At 38.7% G+C, this 24442-nt stretch overlaps 1 protein-coding gene and 1 long non-coding RNA gene across 3 annotated transcripts; one reads left to right on the forward strand and one right to left on the reverse strand.

The window, feature by feature from the left end:
• Positions 1-7619: 7619 nt before the first annotated feature.
• LOC106093777 (brefeldin A-inhibited guanine nucleotide-exchange protein 3) lies at positions 7620-21768 on the forward strand. The gene is made up of 7 exons (XM_013260925.2): positions 7620-8173; positions 8264-8397; positions 13291-13931; positions 14000-14320; positions 14387-15647; positions 15712-16088; positions 16151-21768. Exons 1-7 carry the CDS (start codon positions 8089-8091, stop codon positions 19407-19409), a joined length of 6078 nt encoding a protein of 2025 aa, XP_013116379.2. The 5' UTR covers positions 7620-8088; the 3' UTR covers positions 19410-21768.
• On the reverse strand, positions 9139-9538 carry LOC106093778 (uncharacterized). 2 transcript variants are annotated; one of them, XR_009398049.1, is made up of 2 exons: positions 9449-9538; positions 9139-9285 (listed from the first exon to the last, which is right to left on the reverse strand). It is a non-coding gene; the product is annotated as an uncharacterized LOC106093778 (long non-coding RNA). The 2 variants fall into 2 exon arrangements; XR_001222406.2 differs by having other exon boundaries at positions 9342-9538.
• Positions 21769-24442: the final 2674 nt, after the last annotated feature.

A 24442-nucleotide genomic window follows, 5' to 3' on the forward strand; every position in this document is an offset into this window, starting at 1 on the left:
CACTAGCGTCAAGCGCAGGCGAGATAGGTCTATACTGCACGGAATGGTGTATAACGAAGGCCAATCCCCCACCTCCATTCCTTGAGCGATCCTTACGTAGCACATTGTAGCCGTGACAACTGTGCAAGCTGCAGGTGTTAGTCAGCTTTGTCTCCTGGATCGCTGCGACCGATATGCTCTTCCGACTCATAAAATCTACAATCTCATCAATCTTGCCTCGCAGTCCATTGCAGTTTAACTGCAGGAACGATACATTTCCCGACACTGGCCTGGCAATAGTAGGGCTGGGGTGCTGTCTTTGCATAAATTGCCGTACGGGAGAGGTCGGGGGGGTCACATAGTCCGACGACGAGGACGCCGAAGGCGACGACGGCGACGCTTGTGACCCACAGCTGGCTATGTTCGCACAGCACCTAGCGACATAGCCAGTATGACTATACTCCCGTAGCGAAGTTAGGCCAGAGCAAGAACGGAAATGTACCCACTCCAAGCACCTGTTACACCTCACCGACACTGACCGATGATGAAGGCGGTTCTGGCAAACGGAACAGAACCAGGGTCCGGGGTTCTTTTCAATCCCGGCACGGACCAAAAGCATACGGAGAAGGCACTCCGGGATGTGCCTCTCCCATGACGAAAAAAGACGAACACGTACACTGAGGCGGCAGCCCTTGCCGATGAAGATTCCATCGGGTCAATCCGGTACGTACAACCGGCTGCCATGGGATTGAACTGTTGCACTGTTCTTTTAATTTTAATATAATACAATTCGACTACATTTATGTCTGAGTTAAAAAAATTTATTTTCAAAAAATAAAAATTTTGATTAAAACAAAATTTTTTCATTAATAATGACCACGAGAATGTTACTTTGAAACCAACTCTCCTTTCTAAGTAACATCTTCGTGGCCATTAAGCTCGATCAGTCCTCTTGGGGGTGATGTTGTTGTTGTCGTAGCCATATTTGTACGATCTTCGTCAATCTCTATTGGTGAGCAAGCTCGTTCCGGTCCATAGGACCGATACAAATACAATATCACAGGTATTCAGTATTGAAGCAGAGCCGATGCCGCCCTGTCTCTCACTGAGACTCTCCACTCGATATCGCTGTTTGTCCGCCATTGCAATTATAACTACTCCGTAAACGAAGCATTACACCATCCGCAACCAGTGGATGCGCCCGAAAGCTCTTAGCTGAGCTTTTCGTGATGGCGATGAACACTACACAAATCGGAGCTCAGAGTTCCAAGCCGTATGGTGCTCATAGTTATCTCGCGCCGTCTGGGACAAATCACACAAAGAATGAATATGTACAGATAACTGGCTATAACAGCCAAACAATAAAACATGTGACATATGTTCAGTTGTTTTCAAAATAATAGTTCTCCTCTAAAAAACAAAATTTTATTTTTTTATAAAAATAATTTTTTATTTGAATTTTTTACGTAAGATGAACTATTAATCAATTCTTAAATTGGACAACAATAAATTCTTTTATAAAAGCTACAAAAAAAGCTACAAAGTTTGCCAACACACACCAAGAAATTTGTGTGCGAGTGTGTAAACGTGTGCGTACATGAGCAGAGAATATGCGAGAAAGAAGATAACAAAAAAGAGAATGCAAACAAAAATCTGTCATCTTAGTACCGTCAAACCTGGCGGGCTGTTAAAAGCTGTTTGCGTGAGACCAGAAACCTTTTTAAATCCGCCTTGGTATACACCCATGGCGAAACAATTAAAGGTGGTCTCATTTGTATAAAAACCATAAATCATATGGTGCAATCTGCCATCTTGTCATCAACCTGATTGTACTTTTGCCAACACACACAAAGAAATTTGTGTGCGTGTGTGTATACGCGTGCGTACATGAGCAGAGAATGTAACAGAAAGAAGATAACAACAAAGAGAGTGCAAACAAACCTGGCCAGCTGTTAACGGCTGTTCGCGTGAGACCACCTTTTTAAATCCGCCTTAACATAAAGCCTTGCTCGGTGAATACCATGTTAAACAAACTATTGACTCCGTTATAGAAAAATCACTAAAAGGCGGCGCTATCATTACAATAAACTAAAAACACAAAACTGTATTTTTGTCCTTTATTGTTAAATAAAAAGCTTTTAGAATCCAGTTGCCAATGATAATAAACAATAATTCTACTTATTTTATGCCAAATAAATCGTTTAAATTTTGTGACGTCTATACACAATGTAGGCGGCTAAGTTATGCCGCACGCAAGTCGATTACCAAAACGCAAATGAATTTGCATTTACCGACATGGGACTTTGCTCAATGAAACGTCAAAATTTGCTGTGCTGTCAAAAATCTTACTAGCCCCTGGTCTACTTAAAAAATATTTACCACACTTAACATCATATTTTTACTATCCCTACAACTTTGCTGCCCTTCGACACACAGCCTTTATGGAACAAAAACAACAAATTTGCCATTTTTAAGGTATTAGAAATTTTGTTTTGGCAGATCTTGGCAGCTAGTTTTATAAAAAAATAAAAAGAAAACATGCTGGGCTAAAAGCCACATATAAAATCTATTTGTTTTTTTGGTAATCTTTTAGTTTCATTCCACATTCATTCGCATTTTCTAAAAAAAATTGTTTATTAAAAAAAAGCTCATTTCTCTTAAATGGCATCAAGGTAGGAACTATATGTATATGTTTCTGAAAGCTCTTTTAAGTACCTTTCATTTCGGGTATCAATTTATTATAAAACTAGTTTTAAAGTATGTTATTTATCAATGTAAAATAGAGCAAATAATTCGGCATGTAAAAGGCAGAAAATTTGTAAAAAACTATTCAAATTCAATATATCCCTCACTGATAATTTGTTAGCATTTTTAATAAAAACTGTTGTTTCTCTCCTTTCAGAAGTGTTTTCTATTGGAATAAACCAAAAAATATGTCAAAACTCCATTTTAAATTTTGGCCAAAAAAAATGGGTCATTGGAACCATAGTACACCGTAGCGCCAAGGTTAGCATGTCCGCCTATGACGCTGCACGCCTGGGTTCGAACCCTGGCTAGAACATCAGAAATTTTTTTACGGCGGTTATCCCCTGCTTATGCTGGCAACATGTTTTAGGTGCAAAGCCATGTAAAAACTTCTCCCCAAAGAGGTGCAGCACGCCGTTCGGACTCGACCATAAAAAGGAGGTCACTTATCATCGAGTTTAAACTTGAATCGGACAGCACTTATTGATATGTGAGAAGTTTTCCACTGTTCCTTCAAGAAATGTTCAATGGCTAATTTACATTCCGACCAATCATACAATTTTAACATTTAAGAAACAATTTTACAAAATTTAGTTCTTGTCGAAATTTTTAAAGAAATTAGAGTTCCATCGAAAATTTGTAAAAAAAATTGTTTTCCCCAAGCAATTGGAAATGTTCAATGCAGGGACGTAACCAGGATTTTATTTTGGGGCCCACCCCCCATTTTTTTTTAAATCGAAAATAGCAAAAATTTTTCTGTTACTGTGGTATAGGTAAAGATACTTCAATTTTTTTTAAATTGTCGACGCTACTGGCTGCAGAAATTGGCCCATCGGCGGTGACATGTGGTTAAAGTCAATCTTTCAAAGCCTTCAAAATGTGCTTGTCTTTGCGATTATCTTAGTTTTATAGTGAAAGTTTTTGCGAACCAGCTTCAGTATTTTTATGACATTTTTTCTTTTGCGCTCATTTTAATTTGAACTAGTTTTATGACTTCAACAGGTTATTGTTTGCGTCGGTCAATTGATTTTAAATGACTTTTATTACCATAAAATTTTACGTAAATAACTTAAAAAAAAATAAATTTTGACCAATTTTACTTTCTGCTTAAATGAAATGAGCGGCATCATGCTAATTTCTCCTCCCATGGCTAAACAATTAAAGGTGGTCTCATTTGTTTAACAACCACAAATTATATGGTGCAATCCGCCATCTCGCCATTAAGATGCCATTTCAAAATTGGTATTGTTAAGTTAAATTAGGGAAAGAGAAACTCTAACGAAGGGAACGTGCAAAAAAATGGGATAGTTTACTGAGAATGTAAACACAGAACTGACATTTTAATACCGTCAAACTGGTCGGCTGTTTTTGGCTGTGAGAGACCACCATCATTAACCCACCTTGTTCTCCTCCGAACTTTATGAAAATCGATCGAAAATCCGATTTTTAAAAAAAAGGAAAAGAAAAAGATGTTCCGTAAAAATTGCATCCAACTATCGCCGAATATGGCTATAATTTGCATCATGTGTTTATAAGTCCAAAAGTTGTCTTAATTTATTGGAGATAAAATAAGAAAAGATGGTTGAACTAGAAATCAGAAATACGAAGAGATTTAAACGTTGTTGCAGTTGTAAACTTTTTTCTTTCTTTGCCCACTAATTTTTAATCTGTAGACGAAATACATAAATAATTGATGTCAGATGACCTAGCGACAACCGTAAGTGAAATATAAAACTTGTTCTAATATAGATAAAAGTCTGCCGACTAATATTATTTAAACTCATTTCCTTACTTAAGGTGGGTATTAAATTCCTTTCATTGTAGTCTTTTTCAATGTAAAAAGATTTTCTTTTGAAGCAAATCAATAATTCAAAATGTAAATTTTAAAATATATTTTACTGTGTCCAACTTTACGGTCAAATTTCTATTGGAATCAATGCTGCTTGCTGTTGACTGATAGATTTCGGTCCTAACTCACTATGAGCTCCGTATCATTTGCTTTAAATACTATATTGTGGAATTCCAAGGGAAAAAGGAAAGATTTGATTTGAAATAATTATTATAAAATGTAAATCTGGGTGACTCGGTCTTTAAAGAAAATGTTATTAAACCAATAAATACAAAGAGTAGAAAAATACCCAAGAATTGAGCTGTCTTAGAATAATTCCAGCTCGAGCCAAGATAGGGGAATCCTAATGAAATTGAGGTTGGCGTAAATTAAAAAAATGTATCTTATAAGGTCATGTTTTGAGGGAAATTGGCTTGTCGAAATTCGACAATTTTTTACTTTCAAACATATCCAAAAAAATGTTTCTCAAAATTCTTAGGAGTGAGATTTCTGGAATCCATTTTAGTGTCTTGTTGCATTTGATGGTTTCTATATTAAAAATAGAAATTAATGGCGATAAATCAGCAAGCGCTATTTTATGTCAGTGTTATTAAATCCACCTTACTTCGTTAAATAGTTATAAAATATCAAAAGCATAGTGGCTTATTATTTTTATTTTTTCAAAAATGTTTACCAATTTTCTTAAAAAAATTATGGTTTAAGAAATTAAAAAAATAACTACATCAACAAACGCTCTAAATTATGACTATATGAAATTTCATCCAATTTCGACAGGGAAGTCGAGGGTCAAGCGTAATGAGTTAAAATTTGAAAATTGGGAAAAAAATTGTTTTCCCCAAAAAATTGGAAATGTTCTATACACTATACCCAAATTCAGAATCCAAAATATTAAAATGATAAATAAATAAATTAGATAAATAAAGTAATATTTGTGTATTTTCTGAATGTGGTTTTGGTATTTACATATATATTAAAATTTTTCGATTTCTGATGTTCAAAACAAAATCTAAATTCTATAACTTGTGGCAAGACATTGGACATAAATATCCATTTAAAAAAAAACATTACAGGTCTAATTAGCATTTAGAGTGCACTCGGAAGATTTCAAGTACATTTGGGGCTTTCTATTCATTCTCAATGGATAAATCAACAAGAGCGAGAGAGGGCAGCGATTAAACGATGCAATCGTGTTCTACACCCTTCGGCTGTGTGTTTGCCAGTGTGCATGATGAAACGGACATGTATTTAAGAACATCCGTTTCCTTATACTTGACTTGACGTATCGAGTAGCAGATAAACCACCTGTTTGTTAACAACTGGGTTCATCGTCGTCATTAGTGCTACTACACCTCTCAGACACTCATTCACCCATCGTTGCACGAATAAGATACCAACAGGCTGCAGATAACAACGATGAATGTAATCTACATAAATACTCGTACACAGTCATGGGCATAAGAAATGTACAGTAGGACGTAACGCCTTTCGTAGTTAGAAAAAATACCAACATGTTGTTTAATTAGCCCCTTTGTCAAGAAATGGTGACCGGTGAATCAAATTTTAACTAACTGGCTGGTGTCCATCCACACAATGTTTCTTTTAAATTCTTGTGCGGATTTAAATCAAGCAGTAGCCGTTATAGGCGGCCTTGCTGGCTTACCGTTTAACCACGTGCTTGCTTACCGTCTAACCACAAAGTCACAATAAAGTTAAGATAGAACAAATTTGAAGACGTTTAGATAAAACGTAAAATTTTGGAATATCAATGAAAATTTTTCAAAATACATATGTATATAAAACAAGTAAGAGCGTGCTAAGTTCGGCCGGGCCGAATCCACCGATCGAATGCGATCCATCATGGATCGCATTTTCCGATTTCTTTGCGCGGTATCTCTTTTTAGGCAAACAAAGAATAATGAATAAGAACTGGTCCGATTCGGACCATAAATGAATTGAATGCTGAACATTGTAGAAGTCATTGTGTAATATTTCAGTCTATTCGGATAAGAATTGCGCCTTGTAGGGGCAAAATCGGGAGATCGGTTAATATAGGAGCCGTATCAAGCTTTAGATCGATTCAGACCATATTAGACACATGTGTTGAAGGTCATGGGAGAAGCCGTTGTACAAAATTTCAGCCAAATCGGACGAGAATTGCGCCCTCTAGAGACTCAATAAGTCAATATCCAAGATCGGTTTATATGGCAGCTATATCAGGTTATATACCGATTTGCGCCATACTTAGCAAAGTTATTGGCAGTCAAATCGGACGAGAATTGCGCCCTCTAGAGGCTCAAGAAGTCAAGACCCAAGAACGATTCATATGCCAGCTATATCAAAACATGGACCGATTTGGGCCATATACAATCGCAACGACCTTCACTAATAAAAAGTATTTGTAGACTGACGGACAGACATGGCTAGATCGTCATAAAATGTCGCGACGATCAAGAATATATATACTTTATGGAGTCTCAGACGAATATTTCGAGGTGTTACAAACAGAAGGTCGGAATTAGTACACCCCCATCCTATGGTGGAGGGTATAATTAAAAGTCTGCTGCATAAACTTAAAATGCTTGTACCTATCTTGTAAGCAACCCATTTTATAGAAATTAGAAAATGTGTGTTGAAAAATATGTTTGCCTTGCAAGTTAACTATCCTCTTCCGTTGGTTATCTCATTGTGCATATTTTATGCATTGAAAATAAATGTTTAACCTTTCGCCTATTTATCCTAATGTCCTTGCTACACATTTCCCGTGTGAGTGCACGACGCCACGGATAAACATGTGCAGGCTGGCCGCTGTACAGGCTCGGTATGGGGGAAAATTATTATAATAACAAAGACCAACACGTCAACGTACGCTACGCGAGAGAGGAAAAGAGAGTGAGTGAGAGAATTGTCAAAATATATTGATTTATTTTGTTACAGCTCTCCGATGGGAAGATTAACGGACATGCGCAAAGTCCATCTACTCAAAAGCCAGCCGTCATATCGAAGGTACGTACGTATGGTCGCAGTTAGTAGTTGTAGCAACCTAAATAGTATTTGAGAGGAGCAGACAGCAGCAGACAATATTTGACGAAAGAAAAAAAAATTTATTTCACAAAAAAAAAATAAACTCTTGAAGTTGGAAAAAAACATTTGCTTTAGCGAATACATTGATGAAATTTATATCAATCGAGCTTTTAATCGTTGCATATTGCGTATGTTCCCAATGCTTTAGAGAAGAAAGAAGTTGAACCTTGAATTTTCAAAAAGTGGGTACATTTTTTTCCTACAAGTTGAGTCATACTTACTGCAAAGCAAACATATGTGACATTCATCACAGCAAGGAAACGAAAGGACAAATACAAATACATACCAACGACGAGGAGGAAATGTAGAAAAAAAAATCACAATTTATTTAGTCTTCGACATGCTGTACTGGAAGTGAAATTGAAAATCCTTGGAATATTGGTGGAAAATAAAATTTTATTTGATTCGACGAAATACAATACACACAGACCAATATGGAGGACCTGTTCCTTTTGGTCATAAAGGAGTCGACAGGAACGAAACACAATGCCCTGAGGCAAACTGCACAAATAGCATACGGTAGGTGATGGTGGATGGCGAGCTGGCCATCTCTTTTTCAATGTCCCATGTTTAATGGACTAATGACTTCCCCTCTAAACACGATTCCAGACAAGTTATATCGCCAACATGGTATACATAGGGATCCATCACATGAATTGCGTTCGGTGTGTTTTACGGCCTTGCAGATGGCGTTGGATACCAAACGACCGAAATTCGTAACCATGGGCTTGAATGGATTGCATGTAAGTAAGAGATCTCCCCAAGATATGCCATCATATCATAAAAGCATCAACTAGGCTCATAGATTCACCATGAAAGACATCTGTCTATGTTCGTCCGTCCATCCGCACATACCTACATGGATATATAATAACCAATAACCCCACGGATGGGTGGATATCTGTAGTGTGGTTGGTCTTTGAACATATATGCATGCGTATATGTATGTATGTTTGTATGCATGTATGTGTAGTTTGGAACAAGGAGTCATATCGATTCAAGATGTTGTCAGTACGTGACATCCTTACTAAAAAGTTTGCCTGCCATGGACCAACCGACCAGCAATGTATGCAAAACATTAGGGTGTAGTATTGTATTTGTTGTTATTGATCAAACAGGAAGTTTCTTTATGTCTTTGCTTATGCTACAACAGAAGGTGGGGAATATGAACTGCGAACTGCCATGCGATTTCTTTTACATTGGAAGAAGGATATTTTTTGTGTAACAAAATATAAACTTTTGATTGATGGTTTTTCTACACTGGTTTTGTTCTTGATTTTAAACATTAAATGAGCCCTACAACTGTATGCCATTACAAGGACGAACAATCTAATAAAAACATACATATGTACATACATACATATACATTTGGTATTGCATCTATCTAAAGCTCTCGAAGTGAAATAATTGGCATAGGAAAATTTTGGAGCACAATACAAATCAGATTGAAGACTATATACACCATTTGAATGAATCATCTCAAATGATCCCAAAAAGTTAATTTATTTAACTGACTTAGAAACAAAAGATTTTGTAAATTAGGAAAACCAGTATTGAGGTGAAGTGCAGATTTCCTCAATTATGATGTAATGACAGCAACGAGTCCAAGCCATATGGTGTACAACATTTGGCTGCGGATATTAAGGGCAATATGAAACATTTTTTACAAAAGAATGGATATACATACATATTTAAGACCAATCACCATGTTCAGGATTTAGGGAAAGTTTAAAAAAATCCAGATAATGGAGAATTTTATTTGATATCAGTTAACATTATTTTAGCATCTCCTACCTTCAAGTACTAATCACTAGACAATGGATGTGTTATATTTATTATGCAAAATAATAATTTGCCATGAAATTCCTATTCATCTAAACATCTTAGTTTCCTATTGAAAGCTAGTCGCAAAAAGAGTATGCAAATTATAATATAAATGTATGTATGGATAGTTGTAATTAAAATAAATAGAAGAAACAAATTTGAAATTTTAAGTCAATATATGAATACCAAATAAAATTCTAAAATTTGTTTTGCATACATATCCGACATCTAATAATCAGTATCAAGGCGTATTTAATAAGGTGGCCGCATCAGCACAGCTGATGGAACTTTATATGTCAATTCATTTTTGAATACGCCTTATAAAAACATAGACTTCAAAATATATATTCTCTAAATTGATTTTTGTGTTCGCTGCTGTTATGGTTCCTAAAATTAGGTTATATAATGGTACGCGTCTAACAACCTTAATTGCTAACAGTTTCACTCAAGGATGTAGGTTCATTGTGCCGCCCCGAAAAAGATTCCAAAAGCGAGATCCCAGACAAAATCTACGGCTGTTCAATGCCAGACATTAGAATGAAGAAAATAAGGAGCCAACATGCATGACAATAATCGAATCCAGGCGGGATGGAGAAGTTTCCACCTAGCTACCATTTCAAGCCCTATTACAGTCAAAAATGGCGAGAAACAACTAAGACAGGAAAAAAGCGATAAATTTTGCCATAGTCCTGCGTCTAGCCCCGCAATTTCAGGGCAGTGCAACAATAGGCGACCAACCGTCTATAATTCCTCCTCATCCCCAAAAATTATGCGTAAGTCCGTCTTGTGTTCAGTACGACGTCAAAGTCCTGACATTGCAAGAGCCTCAAAAGATTGAGCCCTAATCACCATATTCCTATTTGAGCCCTTTGCTAGTGGTACGCTAATTATCCTGCCCATCAAAACAGTATGAACTCAATTCAGGAGGATTTCTCATGTCCACCAGAAGGTCATGCATTTGACACATGTGATGTGTGGTCCCAAGTTGCAATCGAAACTCACGCCTACGAAGTTGGAAACAATTCGCGAAAATTAGGTAGGCGACTAAAACCTAACTTTACAGGAGAGATTTTTACAGATGTCTTCATAATTGGCCGTTCAAACATGGTAAAGTAAGTCTACTAAACCATATCTACGAAAACAAAAATAATTTTTTTAATGTTTGCTGTTGCAAGCCTAGCACTGACTTCGACTTTTCGCCCGAACAACTGTCAAAGCGCATTATAAAAAATGGTAACGAAGAAAATTCGAACACATTCTGAAGGAGTAGTCTGATTTCTTTGAGCAGAAAATCAGCGACATGTCGATGCGCCAATACAAATTGAGTGGTCAACAACTGGGTCTAAGCAACTTTGTTTCATAGTTGTTGCTTGTGATGTGTGGCTTTGTTTTGACTCTTGTTTGTGTTATGTCGTTCCATTAAATGCGGCATATTTCGCCACCAATTAATAGACAATTTTCGTGTGAATGAAGTTAGTACTAGGCTTAACGGGGTTCTATGCCGCTCACATCATTTTTCGCGGTCATGCTGTAAGGCTAGTTCTCAACTCATTATCACATGAAATAAAAGTAAACATCGCATTTTTGATCCGATTTTCTTGAAATGGGGCATAGATGACTTTTAAGGCCCAGTGACAAAGGGTGATGACACACACTAATGTTTGTGAAAAACCAGGATACGAGGTGTAAACGAGAAACTAGGATATAAGTCATTCAAAATGTAACATATTTTATAGCTATTTTTATTTTGTGGTAGTTTGCGAGTGAGTTGATGATCAACATTTAATGAGATTTGATTTTGTTTTCTGTGAGAGATTATAGAGAAATTAGTTTGGGTAAGAATTTCTACTTGCGCTCTAAAAAAAGTATTCGTTGTAGACTGTTTAAAGTAGGTGAAAATGGCTAAAACATTCTGTGTTTTCAATTTTTATTCGCTATTGAGAACAATTCTTTTTGGGAAAGTTCGTTATAGAGAAGTTCGACAGTATATCCAATCTAGACGAGGGGTTTTTTTACAAAGTACAATTCTAAATGGCATCCAAATCTTAAGGGCGCAACAAGATCGATATATACCTTTATTTTAAAAGACTGTTGCGTGATTACAACTAGCAGATAGACAGATATATATACAATGTACATGTACGCCCAAATGTCTTAGGGTCTTGAAATTTTCACAGATTGTGTAGGTTGGTCTGGAAGGAAACATAGGACCCTCCCCCTTACCCCAAAAGTTCCACCCAAAAATAAACGTGTACAGTTCAGGACAATATGGGATGAAAAATATTCAGGAGTAGAATACGAATTTCATATTCAAAATTGGTTCCAAATAACTGGGGGCCGCTCCTCCTCCAAAACCCCCTCAAAATAGGTTCATTGGACAAACATGACAATATGGAAATCAAATGAAAGGTATTCGGGAGTAGATTACGAATATGGCCAGGAAGAAAAAATATGCTTTATAATTTGTTAATATCGGAAAGGGGCGGACCCTCATATAAACCAAAATCACAAGTGGACCGATAATAATAATATTGATTTCAAATGAAAGGTATTGAAGAGTAGAATAAGAATATGATATTAAAAATTGGATCCAAGTACCCAGGAAGTCGCCCTAACCCCAAAATGTCTAAAATCGGACAAATTGGTCGTCTATATCAATATGGGGCTTACATGAAACGACTGCGGTGAATTTGGAGTGTTGTTAAATAAATCATAATTCTATGTAAAAAATCCATAAAAATAACTAACTGTCAAAATCAGTGATTAGTGCAACCCTGATTTTGTGTATATTGCTAGTTCGCTCCATTTTTCGTTGTTTGTGTGTGTTATAGTTCCTAACTATAACACTCACACACAACCAAAACTTGTTGACAGATAGTGCACTCGAAAAAATGACTTTAATATAAAAAGGGCCTACCCCAGCAAAAAATTGAAAAGTTAGGACAAATTTGAGATCCAATTTTTACAATTGTTTTTTATATTTATCTTATAAGATATTATTTGATCCAAACATATCTGATGGCAGATATAATTGAAGCTGGCCATATCAATTTTTTTTAACTCGGGTAACTCAATTTTTCCGTAAAGGTCGTTTTTTTTTGTTTATTCTGGAAGACAAATCTCAGATACACTCTGCCTCAATGTTGAAATAACAGAGTTATAACAATTTCCGAAAAAAGGCCTTTGTCAAGTTTTTACCTTCTTCTATAAAAGTATCAAATACTCGAGTTAGAACTTTGGACAACTACATCGAAGTGTTACAAACGGAATGGCGATTCTAGTAAACTTCCATCCTACGGTGGCCAGTAAGTAAGTACATTAATTAAGGCTTCTAGGGACTTAAGTAGTCAAAGCTGCAAGTCCGCTTATTTATGGATCTATTTAGGAGGCCACCGTAGCGCAGAGGTTAGCATGTCCGCCTATGACGCTGAACGCCTGGGTTCGAATCCTGGCGTTGGTTTCCCCTCCTAATGCTGGCAACATTTGAGAGGTACTATGCCATGTAAAACCTCTCTCCAAAGAGGTGTCGCACTGCGGCACGCCTGAGCTTAAACTTGAATAGGACTGCACTCATTGATATGTGAGAAGTTGCCCCTGTTCCTTAGTGGAATGTTCATGGGCAAAATTTGCAATTTTTATTTAGTCAAATTTTGTATACGAATTTACTGCCAAATCTGAATAAAGTTAATGATTATGGAGGTCCAAGAAGTTCGAATCGAATATATTTATATGTGTAAGAGTATATGGTAGATTAATTTCTTCTAAATGTTGGAGAAGCAATTGCCATTAACCAATTTACCTTTTTTTAACAGAGAATCATCAAAGATGAACGTTTTTATATTGGACTGGAACCCGAGGATGATTCGGTGTGGTTACCCTCACAATTGTTGAGAGCTACATCGGGCATCTTGCCCACAAACAATAATGAGGACACTGTGGTGAATGTGCTTCGCCTATTTCTGGCAATGGCTTGCTCTCCCGCATGCACCCTAAATGGTAGATTGCTAATTGAAATTCTTTCACGATGCGGAGAATGTTGGGAGTTGGGTTCGAGAGCCATAAAGGCAGCCTCCTTGGCTGCTGCGTCACAGTGTTTGAGGACATTTTGCACGTTTCTGATTGAGGAAGCAGAGGATGTGAAGAAGACCGCTCCCGCTGGCCTAATGACGCAAACTCAAGCCACCGCTGTTTACAATGAGGTAATACCTGTAATGCAATGGCTCTGTAGTCGCCTGGTAGAGCCGAGTGTCACCAGCTCACCCAACAAGAAGGTGGAAAATAACTGCACGCTCTATCTAACAGAATGCATATTGACATTGACATCATCTTTGCCACGCAATGTTTATGCAAATCCTCACTTCACATCATTCCTCTGGCAAAAGTTTTGTCCCACATTGGCCGCAGCATTGGGTTCTCCCGGCAGAGTTAATCTAGACAAGAAGTTTACCTACAAGTAAGTGCTTTAGCCATCACCTAGCGCCTTGTTTATCGATATTTCTGATTCGATTCGAATACTTGCAGAGACGCTTTGCATATTATAGAGAATGAGGCCAGAGGCTTCTTCACAGGACCTGGACTGGATGGTGCTCAAGCCCGCTGCGTGTATCTCACTGGCATTCAATTGTTGAGAATTGCGGGATCACATGGCTCCCTAAGGCCTATGCTAGAGGCATTGTTCCATCGCATGCTACTCTTGCCGACACCCCAAAATCGCACGGAACCCTTGAAATGTGTGAGGGAAATTTTTAAGAGTCCAGAGCGTTTAATCGATTTGGCGGTTATTCTTTACGCGGACAAGGCAACTGCTACGGGATGCAGCGATGAGATGGCCCTCTTCAGACTGTAAGTCAATATCGCGCAGGTGTTTTGTGTTGAATGATTTCTATTCCCTGTTTGATAATTGTTTAGGATGATTGATGCCATGGAGGAGTGTGCTTATGGCGTTGGCAGCGGAAATGGCAGTGGTTTTGTTGTCGAGGCCAGCCTACAGGCTAGTGTAGAGTGCATGGTGGCATTGCTTCAAAGTCTGCAGGTCCTTTGTACCGGAGAGATAAATGAGACCATTATCAGCGATCAGATCGTTACTGTAGTGAATAGTCGATATGGCCAATTGAAGGATGCAGACTATACGGGACCTCTGACGTATCAGTCCATGGCTCGTCTACCGCCTTCCTATCGGGATGCAGTGGTGGAGTTTCGTCAGAGTGTTTACGAAGCATCGTCGGGATCGGAAAGCGATGGAGATCAGCAGGCCGAAAATGATGTGGTCTCCAATGGTTCAGGTGATACCGAGGGACCCGAAGATGAGGAACATTCTACATCCAGTGATGAGGCTTCACGTGGTGAGCTAAATCTTTGGCCATATACAAATCTCGAAGTTCCTGTGTTCCCCATTCGCTCTGATGTGGATGCAGATCGCCAGCATGCCCGAGATTTTGCAAAATCCCTATGTGAAGATCTTGTGCCAAAACTGGCACGCCTGCGATCGTGCATTGAAGTCGACGAAGCCATGCAGGAATTTGCCTCGGCCGTTTGTCAGGAGAACAGCTTGAATATATCCGACTTCGACTATAACTTTACAATAATCAACGCAGATGGAATCTATCTGGCCATCTATTCGGCCCTGCTGCTGAGTTGGCAATTGAAGAAGGCCGGCTATTATGCCGACATGCAAAAGGAAATTATGATTCCCATGTCGGAACAGCAGTTTGTAACGTCCGTCCAGAATACGGGAGTTTTGGTTTATCTCTCTTCAGCGTGGCTCTGCGAGTTGTATCAGAGTGTGCTGGTAACGAATATCTTGGAGTCTCTGGATAAAAACGATCAAGATTCACGCTGTGCCTTGATTGACATGCTGTGCGACGCTGGTGGCTTGGCAGCCACCCAAATGATGTGTGAGTGGCAGCGCTTGCAGAGTGCCAATGTCAAGTACACCGATGACGAGCTATACAATGCTCGGCGTGAGGCAGCCAAGAAGTTAAGCAGGCGTTTGCTTACCTGTTGCTGGGATTCCATGGTCATGGTGTTGAGTTCGGGCCTTGGCGATTTACCCACATCCAGCTCAAGTAAGTTTGTGGCCCTCTCCAAGAGAACACTGCGTGTAAAAACCAAGAGCACCAAGTCCAATGGCGAAGCCCTTTACGCCATGTGTCTCGATGGACTGCATTCGGTAAGTGGTTATAAAAATGCGAGGTTGAACTGTAACCGTCCTCATTTTGCGAGTTTTTGTGCAGGCCGCTACTCTTAGTAACAATCTTAATCTACAACATTTGGCGGGAAAGATTCTGAATTTGTTGGCCTCTAATGTTTGTCAGACGACGGGCCCTCGCATCTCCGCCAGCCAAGCGATGTCCATGGACGTGGTGTTGGGTGGTGGTCTTAATTTGGGTTCCTACAGTCCCGACTGCTGGCAATCGATATTTGCTGTGTGTCGCCATGTCAGCCAACTGGAACATGAAATGTTCAGCATGCGAAGTGCTTCGGTTCCTTCGTCATCACCAAATGCTAATCGCGATATAGAGACGGGAGAGAAACTGCAATGCAATGGTGGTGGTGGACATAACGACAAAATCAATCTAGCCTCGATTCCAATCGATGACGATGAAACGTGGTAAGTGCAACCGAACTCAGCGTGCAAGAGTTCCTCTCTAACAAGCAAATTTCTTTTTCTAGTGTCGATGTCTACAGCTTCCTGCAGGCACCGCTGCAAAGCCCCAACACTAATATAACCTCGATTCTTAAGGTGTACTCGGGGACCAATGAAACGGTGCTCCTCAGTCCCAATGACACCACCAAAGTACTTTGCGGGCTGTCACACCAAGCCGAGAATTTGTTTAGCGATGCTGCCGAACGCTTGAGCCTACCCTCATTGTGTCAGTTTCTGAAAAACTTGTGTAGAGCTTCCAGGGAGCAGTTGTATAAGAACACCACTACACGCAAAGGCAGTCGAGTTTGGTGGCCCAGTAAGGGTTGGCGCAAACACGACTCGCTGCCCATGTCCTTGCTGTTGCACCGAATTGGAGATGTCACCTTGAAGGTATTTCGCAGTCCTCGCCCCTTGCTACACATTTTGAAGGTTTGGGCCATAACGGGTCCTCATCTCATGGATACGGCGTGTCATCGTGATCGGGTAATCTCGAAGCGAGCCATCGAGTATATACACGATATAGTCACGGCTCTATTGGTCGAACAGTCGGAGCTGCCCTACTTTCACTTTAATGAAGCTCTTCTAAAGCCTTTTGAGAACCTGCTCAGTATGGATAACTGCGACTCCGATGTACAGGATCAAATCGTGGCATGTTTGTATGAAATTGTGGAGGCCCATCGCACCGAGATCAGATCAGGCTGGCGGCCCCTCTTTGGTACTTTGCGAAATGCCCGCAGCCGCATGCTAAGCACTAGCAATATAATCGATATATTCAGAGTGTTTCTGGACTCGGATAATACGCTGGTCTTTGCTAACGCCGGCTTGGACTGCATCTTATGTCTGCTGTCATTTTTAGAGGTGCCTGGCAGCGGCAGTTCTACGAGCACCACTGGTGTGGCGAATGGCAACTCATCTGCCTCCACCAATGCTGAGGAGGACAATAACTTTAGGCCCACAGAATTCCTGCACGAAACGCTGCGTTTCCTTGAACGATGCTCTTCCATTTTGGGTTTTATGTACAACATGCCAAAGTGTCCGAATTTCCACTCCACCTACAAGATCAAGGGCATCTCCTACACGCATATAATCGACGCCAACATACCCAACTCCATGGAGAACTTTACCTACTTCGGCAATGACTATCTTCAGACCAAGAACGAACAGCACATGATCTCCTACAGGTCACTGCACATAGACAAGGAGAACATTGTGAAAATCGATGAGATGGACAAACCATCGGGTGTTCTAAAAGTATGGTTTCTTCTATTGGACGGCCTGACCAACTCCCTTATAGTCTGTCCCTATTCACATCAAGCACCCATACTACAGACCATTTTCAAACACTTTAAGAATCTCCTCAGCAATCCTGGCATTGAGTTTGGCTTCTATTGCATCAATCACTTACTCATACCCATGATTCAGGATTGGCTGCGTTACATCAACAAGACGGGGACTTCCTGGCAGATGGTAGAGAAGAACTTCAAGCACTGTTGCTGCATGACCACCGATTTGGTGGTGGATTTCATTAAGATGTCTGTGCCCGAAGTGCAGCGACAAGCCTGCAATACCAGGACCAGGGTAACACAAATAGTCCAGCCCAGCGACAATTCCTATTCAAAGTTGAAATTTGTTACCGAACCCGTGGAGGAGGGAACCAATGGTCAAGCAGCAGACAATAATTCCTCGAGTGGCGAGGATAACACTCAAGATCCTAAAGAGTCACTGACAAAGGTTTCCAATTCCGCCACTTTGGCTCTTAAACAATTGCTTCTGGTGCTGATCGAATGTGCCGCCCAAGTCCAGGAAACTGTGGCCAGGGTGGGAGTTTCTTGCCTCAAACACGTGATTCTATCAACGGGCACCCTCTTCAATGAATATCAGTGGATGATTGCCTGCTCGGCTATACACAGGGCTTGCACGGTGACCATAGCCCCATTGCGCCAGTTGTCGTTTGCATTTCATGAAAAGTCCAACAGCTTTTATGGCGACTGTGCCAATGTTAAGGTAGCAGCACGACGAGACAGCACTGTGGAGGAGTTGACGCGCATCTATTCGCTGGCCCAACAGGTGTTCCTTTCGGATAATCAACGAGAGCCCGGCTCAAAGCCCAACACCCATTTGGATAAGCACTTGAGCGACGATCGCAGCTATTCCTTCCTTTTGTATCCGCAAAATAATGGCTTCAACTCCAATTTGGATAACTTTGTCATAAGAATTCCCTTTAAGACATTGGTAGTGGGTCTGTTGGCAAATCAAATGCTATTGCAGTTGGTGGCTAAACTCCTGCTGTCCCGCTTGAAATGTGTTCCTCAGGCCGTGTCGACGTGCATTTTCGACAACTACACCACGGCCAGTCAACAAACGTACGACTACGACTTGGACTTTCGCTCAAAGGAGATCCTACTGCGTTGTTGCCTGCAGTTCCTAACCAGTTCGCTAGAGTTTGACTCGAGGCCAGGCTTGAAATTCCTCATGCAAAAAGTGGCCAACATCGAGTATGCAGCAAATCTTTACAAGCAAATGACGTCATCGTGGATGATCTATTACATTGCTCTGGTCGACTCATATCTTAACGACATAGTGATTTACAATCTAGGTCCCGAGGACCTTAACTTTATACTGGAATCCTGCTCAAGGCTCAATACCACCAAGGTCAAGAAGAAGGAAAACTTTGTGCGCTATCTCTTCTGTTTGCAAGATGCTTGGAATTTGGTGTGCGAGCTGTATTTGAGTAACTCAACGCTTCATGACATTGAAAATGGACGTCTGCGAAATTGTGAAACGGAACCAAAATATCCGAACTCTGCAGCTGGGGGTGCGGCGGCGGCGGCGGCGGCTTCTAACAAGCCCCACATCAAGTCCATGTGTATTACAATAAATGGCAATTTCGAAAATGGTAATGCTTCCAGCTTTTCGGAGACCACAGACTATTCGCCCAACAAATATAGCCAAATCGCCGAGGAGGAGAGCATAACCATGACCACACTAATTAGCGAGTTTCAGCCGAAAAGTCGCAACAACCCCTTCGATACGAATCGACCGCAAAAGGCTGAAGCCGAGTCAATATCACCGGAAATTGAGCAACAACGTGCTACCAGCATTCTCAAGGATTCCAATTACAAGCGAGCTGCCCTGGCCCAGCTGGTGGTGGCCTCAATGGAATTGCTGCGTTCACTGCCAGCCGAAGCCGAAAGCAATTTGCGTTTGTTGATGACACCGACAATAAGGGAGGCCTTCCGTTTGGTCCAGCTGCAGGGCAACGAGCTGAAAGTTAATCAATTTTAGGTTTTGCTTGTTGAGTTTTATTTTGACTTGTAAGAGCAGGAGTGTGACCAGCGCGCGCGGTTGCACACTGTGTTGCAAAGTGCATACTAAATGATGACGATAACGATGAGGATGATGATGGTGATGGTAACAGCTGCAAAGAGATAACCAACCTATCCTGATGTAATCCAATCGACCCTAACTCCCACTTTTTTCCGTCCATCACAAAGATCTATAGCCAATCTGCGATCTATCTATCTATCAACCCCTCTGCTTCTACTATTATTCATACCTCAATCAATGAGAAGCTCGCCTCTTAAAATCCTATGCACTTTCTCATACGCACTCAAGCACCCCCACATTACATTACACTTGCCAACCAATGCTAACTTCAACTCCCTCCATACCCCACCACCATATACATAGATACAATATACCCTTACATATTCGCATATACATACATATATACCTATATGGAAATGGCATATGAGACATTCCAACTAAAATGCTAATGACTACTCTAACTATTACATTTATATTTATATATAAATATATATACACACATACTACATACTATATACTAGTATGCGAAAACACATGCTGTATACATAATCATAGCCGCCCATTACCGCCTAAAATTAGACTATTTTTTTAAAAACTATTTATTATTATAATTATCGGCTTTCAAAAAGCATTTCGATGTGTTTATTCGTTATTTGTACGTGCATTGCATACATAGTACATACATACATATATAAATGCATGCGTGCATATAACATGTATAACAACTATTCGTACTTGTACCTACCAAAACATTATTAACATACATACATACATATAAAGAAAACAAACATGCATTATAACATACCACATTCGTAGATAAAGCTCCCCCACTCTCTCTCTCTCTCATCCCCCCTCCGCCTTCTACTAAACAGCCAATAAATATGACTAAAATGCAAGTCTGAAATGAAAACTTTAAGAGAGGCTTACTGTTAAAAAGCCAAAAAGTCCAATATCTGCTGTTTTCATACTTATTGGCTGTTAAAGGGGCTAAACACTGTGCTCGACATAACCAAAACAACAAAAAAAACATTTTGTTTCCTGAGCTCCGATTTTAAGATATTCGTGGTGCACAGCATTTATCAAACAATGTTTGAGAGTCTTCTCAGAACGAAAGAGTGATGTTAATCTATTGAAAATGTTAGATTATGATTATATTCAATGGGGATCGCCTTATTTGACTGCCTACTAAATTCTGTAACATCAGTGTCTCTACGACCACGTTTACTTTTTTTTTTGTTTTAATGAAACGGCGACTCCATAAAACTTTCACCAATTTTTTGCCTGTTTGGCCCCAAATAAGACTTAATGCAAAATGAAACACAAATTGTTGCGATATTTTAACGCTCTCTAGTTTGAAGATGCATTTAAATACAATGTTTGATAGGCTTATAAAAATGCTACATCATACTTAAATAATATTTTAAAGCCTTATATTTTTTATAAAAAACTGTTTATCTACGAGTAGGTATGTGTCGAAACAGTGTACTTATTGCTTCTATTAATTGCGCGCTCTATACTGTATATTCTACTTACTATCTCTCATCAATCTTTGAGTTGACCCCTTAATCAAGTTTTTGTGTTCTTATCTTTACTTCTCTGAATGTGTTTTGGATGATTGGAAAAGTCACTCAAAGTAAAAACTCAACAGATATCAACAATAACAGCAACAGCAAAAACTACTACAGACTATTTTACTAAGCAAAATTTAGCTGCAACCTTAGCCTAGTTCACGATTCGTTGCATATGATCCAGATGATTGTCGTAGCAACATTTGCATTTCATACCTCCACATGCTCATACATGCCGACAAACATTATCCTCTTCTTAGGTCATTTCACAGTATTATGTCCTCTTGGCTACTGCTGCTACACAGACCGACCAGATGATATTCAGTGAATCCTGAACTTAGTTAAAAACGCAACGTATATATGGATGTGTATATTCCCCCCTATGATTTGATATGTTAGATAATTTAATGCATAACCTTTAAAGGGTGTCAGTTGTTCAATAGATGTAACAATCCATAATATATCTATTAATATGCATGGGAAACATTATTGAAATCAACTTTTCTATTTTAAAGACCTACATCAACCAATTAGTTCGATCGATTTTAGCCCAAAATTAGAAATAACATTTATGTTTTGCTACCAAAGGTTAAAAGGTCTAAATGGTACCCAACGACACTTACCCTGTCATAACAATTGTCTATTTCAGCCTTCCTTTTGAGAAATAGAAAAAGGAAATATTTTAAAACATCTAACTACATCAAACAGTACATAAAATATAGTTCAATAAAAACTCTACTCAACATTTAGATGGATTTAGAGGCCTTTTTTGCAAAGAATATTTCCAATGTATTGGAATGGGATCTATTTAATTCAAATTTTATTTGAAAAATGGCTAGACTAGCGACTGAAATTTTGTTTTTAAGGAACTTAAAACACTTGTATCACCTTAAGTAGATTACTTAATTGGACAACGATCTCAGAGATAAGGACATTGTGAGGCCACCGTAGCGCAGAGATTAGCATATCCGCCTATGACGCTGATCGCCTGGGTTCGAAGCCCGGCGAGACCATCAGAAAAAATTTTCAGCGGTGGTTTTCCCTTCTAATACTGGCAACATTTTATGAGGTACTATGTCATGTAAAACTTCTCTCCAAAAAAAGTGGCGCACTGCAGCACGCATTTCGGACTCGGCTATATAAAGAAAACCCCTTATCATTGAGCTTAAACTTGAATAGGACTGCTCTCATTGATATGTGAGAAGTTTGCCCCTGTTCCTTCCTTGTACATTTCATTGTTCATTGATGAATTGAGACCTTAAAGCATCTGCATACTTGGCTTTAGGCATTGTCATTGTAATTAGGGCAGATAATAATATTTTTCACAACTTCGTTAGTAAGTCTGTAAGGGACTTCCACTCTTACCAAACCAAAGCCAAACCATCTAATTACTAGCTCAACAAATATATCGCTATGGCAGAGTATGTGGCTGTTGGCTTTTCTCTGCGTCCGTTAAATTTTATCAGCTATTTCATAAACTGAAAACATGGGATATTCAATTATTGCGCATTATTGGCAACTGTTACTACTCGTCATTCGAACTTATGAAAGAGTGAGTAATGCTGCCTTGGCTATTCAATATTGGTTAAAAGTTTCTGGTTAAAGGACATGCAGGTTTTATACACTTTATAATTTATGTGCAAATCTTGAAATAATCTGACACGTTTATATTTATGTATTAAATGAATTCGAATTGCATATCTCCGAGAATTAGGCCCAAGGGCGAATATACATATTCATATACACAAAGAAACATACACACACATAGATTAATACAAAAAGTTTATTGAACAAATACACACATTCCGATTTTATAATGATGTCAGGTATTCCTGGTATTATGACAATCGCATTATGTGGTTAAAATTAATTGAAATCCTGTCCTTCTTCTTGGAATTATGTACAAAAATACCAATTTCTGGGAATAGTCATCTCATGGATGGCGCTCCAGAAGTACTTCCCCCATAAATGAAGCAAGAAGTTATTACCCATATATCTGGAAGATCTACATACACATACATAATATACATATATATAAGGAACATCTTTAGATTTCAATGAACGACCGATCGACCGACCGACGATGGTGCCAGCCAGTCGTATCCAACTTAAATGTAATTGTGTATTCTTAGTTAAGTGGTAGGATAACATTAGCAGGAGCTGTAAGCCAGACATAGAAACTAACCCTCAATCCATTATCGTTGGATAATGTTTTGGACTTTATTTCTAAAATTATTATTGTGTACTATTATTATTATAAAATTAGTTTCTTTTTTTATTTTGCAATTTGGAAATTGAATTGAGTGTATGTATAATGAATGAATAGCATAAAGTATCTCTACTATTACAACTTATCTTTACTATAAAAACAAAACAAAGGAAAACGATAAACATATTTATTTATATGTATATGTATACAAGAAATAACGATAAATAAAACTTCAGTCCAAATATAACATTTTTTAAAATGCATCGATGTAATTATTGATGTTCTCTTCAGATGTTTGGGGATGATCATGTTGGATTTTTATGTAAAGATTCCATTTTTAAAATGTCTAGATTTTACAATTCAATGGGGGTGCCAATAGTTAAAAGCCAAATATGGTATTTCGGTATATTTAATCAAAAACCTATATTCGACAATTGCATTGTATAGCTGTAAGAAGACTGGTTGGAGATATTTGGATTTAATTGCTCCCATGAAAGCCGTTTCTGTGCTTTGACATCTTAAACACTCAGCAGTCTTAGCTTTTGTGTACTTATTTTTACTTTAAACCCGTTTTGAATACTTAAAATATCATTAGGCTCTATTATAGACGCAATCTTAGTGCCGTCAAACAGATATATAAATCTCTTAATTTGTTCATTATTTGGCTGTAATTTTGATATATAAAATGCACACAAGTGCATTTTATATATCATTGCTTTACACCACAACTGTCATACATACTTGGTAAAATATTTTAAACCCTAAAGTGAAGTATAGTTTATCTAAATGGTAGTATAGGATCCATAACTTTTGCCTCTTATTATTAAAGACAAAAAATGTTTGAATGAAGTTTCGTTTGACATTGGGAAATGACGTTTTGAGGGGATATATGTGTGTTTTGTTGTATTGGTGATAACATTTGGCATAATGTCTGTGTGATTGGATTTTGTTAGAAATGTTACTGTCCTAAGATTGGCTGCCTATCTTTGGTGTTTCGAATATAGTTTGGTGATATAATATGTGTGATCATTATACCAATGTTTGGTAGTTTTGTAGATTGTCATTATGGGTGTTAAATTACGGCGTGCCTTCCGTTTTAGTTATGTTTGGGGGGATATAGTTGACCTTTTTATATTTATGAAGCTTGGTGTATAGTATCCGCTAAAGGTCATGCGAAAAATTTATTTCCAATATTTCGGTCGACTTCGTCAAAC

Source organism: Stomoxys calcitrans, chromosome 4 (assembly GCF_963082655.1).
Source record: "Stomoxys calcitrans chromosome 4, idStoCalc2.1, whole genome shotgun sequence".
Taxonomy (NCBI): Eukaryota; Metazoa; Arthropoda; class Insecta; order Diptera; family Muscidae; genus Stomoxys; species Stomoxys calcitrans.